General features: G+C 68.1%; 1 protein-coding gene across 1 annotated transcript; it reads right to left on the reverse strand.

Annotated features, from left to right (window-relative positions):
• LOC120648509 (translation initiation factor IF-2-like) lies at positions 1-926 on the reverse strand. Its single transcript, XM_039925271.1, has one exon. The coding sequence runs from the start codon at positions 906-908 to the stop codon at positions 225-227; it is 684 nt and encodes a 227-aa protein (XP_039781205.1). The 5' UTR covers positions 909-926; the 3' UTR covers positions 1-224.
• Between the last annotated feature and the right edge of the window lie 549 nt (positions 927-1,475).

Below are 1,475 nucleotides of genomic sequence, written 5' to 3' on the forward strand. Positions count from 1 at the left end.
TGTCCACCTAATATTTTTACGATGCATCGCATCACTTCATAGTTTTACACACCGTATGTGTATCTACAAATGGCGTACATAATTCCATCATTGCATAATTTTACACCACACCAATGCCGAGTACTAGTTCCATAGCGGGCAGTAGTGAGTGACACGTATGGTATGGACAGAGACTAGCAGAACGGAAGCACGGCGAGAGAGGCACATAAAACAGGCGTGCATCCTCAGCGCTGCTCCCGCCTCCGCTCCAGCGCCCTCGCCGAGAGCACCGCCGGCGCCCACGACAAGTCCAGCGTCGGCCCCGCATCCTCCTTTGCCGCGGCCGCGGGAGCGCCCACCTGCTGCCGGTCGGCGACGGCGCAGCCGCAGCCGTGCCTGCACGACATGGCCCCGGCGTACTTGGCGCCCGCCGCCCACCCGCCGCTCCACATGCCGCCCACCCGCCGATCCACTCCGGCAGCTGCAGCGTCCTTGCCGCTGCCGGCGCTCTTGCTGCACGCCACGTAGGCAGCCAGGAACGGATCCGGCGGCGCCCGCCTCAGGGCCCTGCCATGCGTTCCGCTTCCGCCCGCCACGACAGCGGGCCCGGTGCGCGAGGCTGGCACCGCTCCTGGCCCCGAGCGGTGGGCCCTGCACGGTGGCAGCGGCAGCGGCAGCGGCAGCGGCAGCGGCTTGCCGATGCCGCCGCTTGCGGCGGACGCCGCCGAGGCCGGGTCGTGCACGAGCGCGTACAGCGAGGTGGGCCGGTAGACGCAGCGCGGCTGGTCGCCCCGCGGCGGCGGCGGCGGTTCGGGCCGGCCCGGCCCGGCCTCGCAGCGGAAGATGGGGTTGGACACGATCCTGGGGCTCTCGGCGAGCGCCGCCGGTGTCTGCTCGTGCTCGGCGGCACGCCTGGTCCGGCGGCTCATCTCGCCTTGCTCGCTCACGCACCCAGGGCACACCGAGCGCGCCAAGACAATATATAGAGCGAGCTCGTGAGTTGTGACCGATGTGCCGTGGCATGTGGACAAGAAGGCGTGCGGGGGATCGTTGGTGTTCCTTTGGGATCTCACGCCCACGCCCACGCCCCGCGCCTCCGCTCGTACCGCTGTTCCGCCTGTGGCCTTGCGTACGTGCCGCCGCGCCAGGAAACCCACGGTGACCGTGGAGCCACGCGGCGATCGGGCCTCTCCAAGGGCGCTGCGCTCATGAGCCGCGAGCAGGGATGAGGGATCGGTTGAGTTGAGTGCGGAGGAGACCGGTTGGAGGGGAGCCAACGCGACTGCGTGCGAGCATCACGGGAGTAGTACGGGGCAGCGCGCGTCGCCCGCACGTACGGCACACGCACGAACCGGGCGCGGAGCGTGGTTGGGGGATCGGCTCGGGGAATTAGTGCGGCGTCGGTTCTGTGAGGGGATCAGGGGATGCGTCGCGGTCGGGGTGAAAACGATCTGCGTGTAGCCCAGGAGTTGCTCAAACTTTGTGCATGCGGCCAC

This window comes from Panicum virgatum, chromosome 9K (assembly GCF_016808335.1).
Source record: "Panicum virgatum strain AP13 chromosome 9K, P.virgatum_v5, whole genome shotgun sequence".
In the NCBI taxonomy this organism is placed as follows: domain Eukaryota; kingdom Viridiplantae; phylum Streptophyta; class Magnoliopsida; order Poales; family Poaceae; genus Panicum; species Panicum virgatum.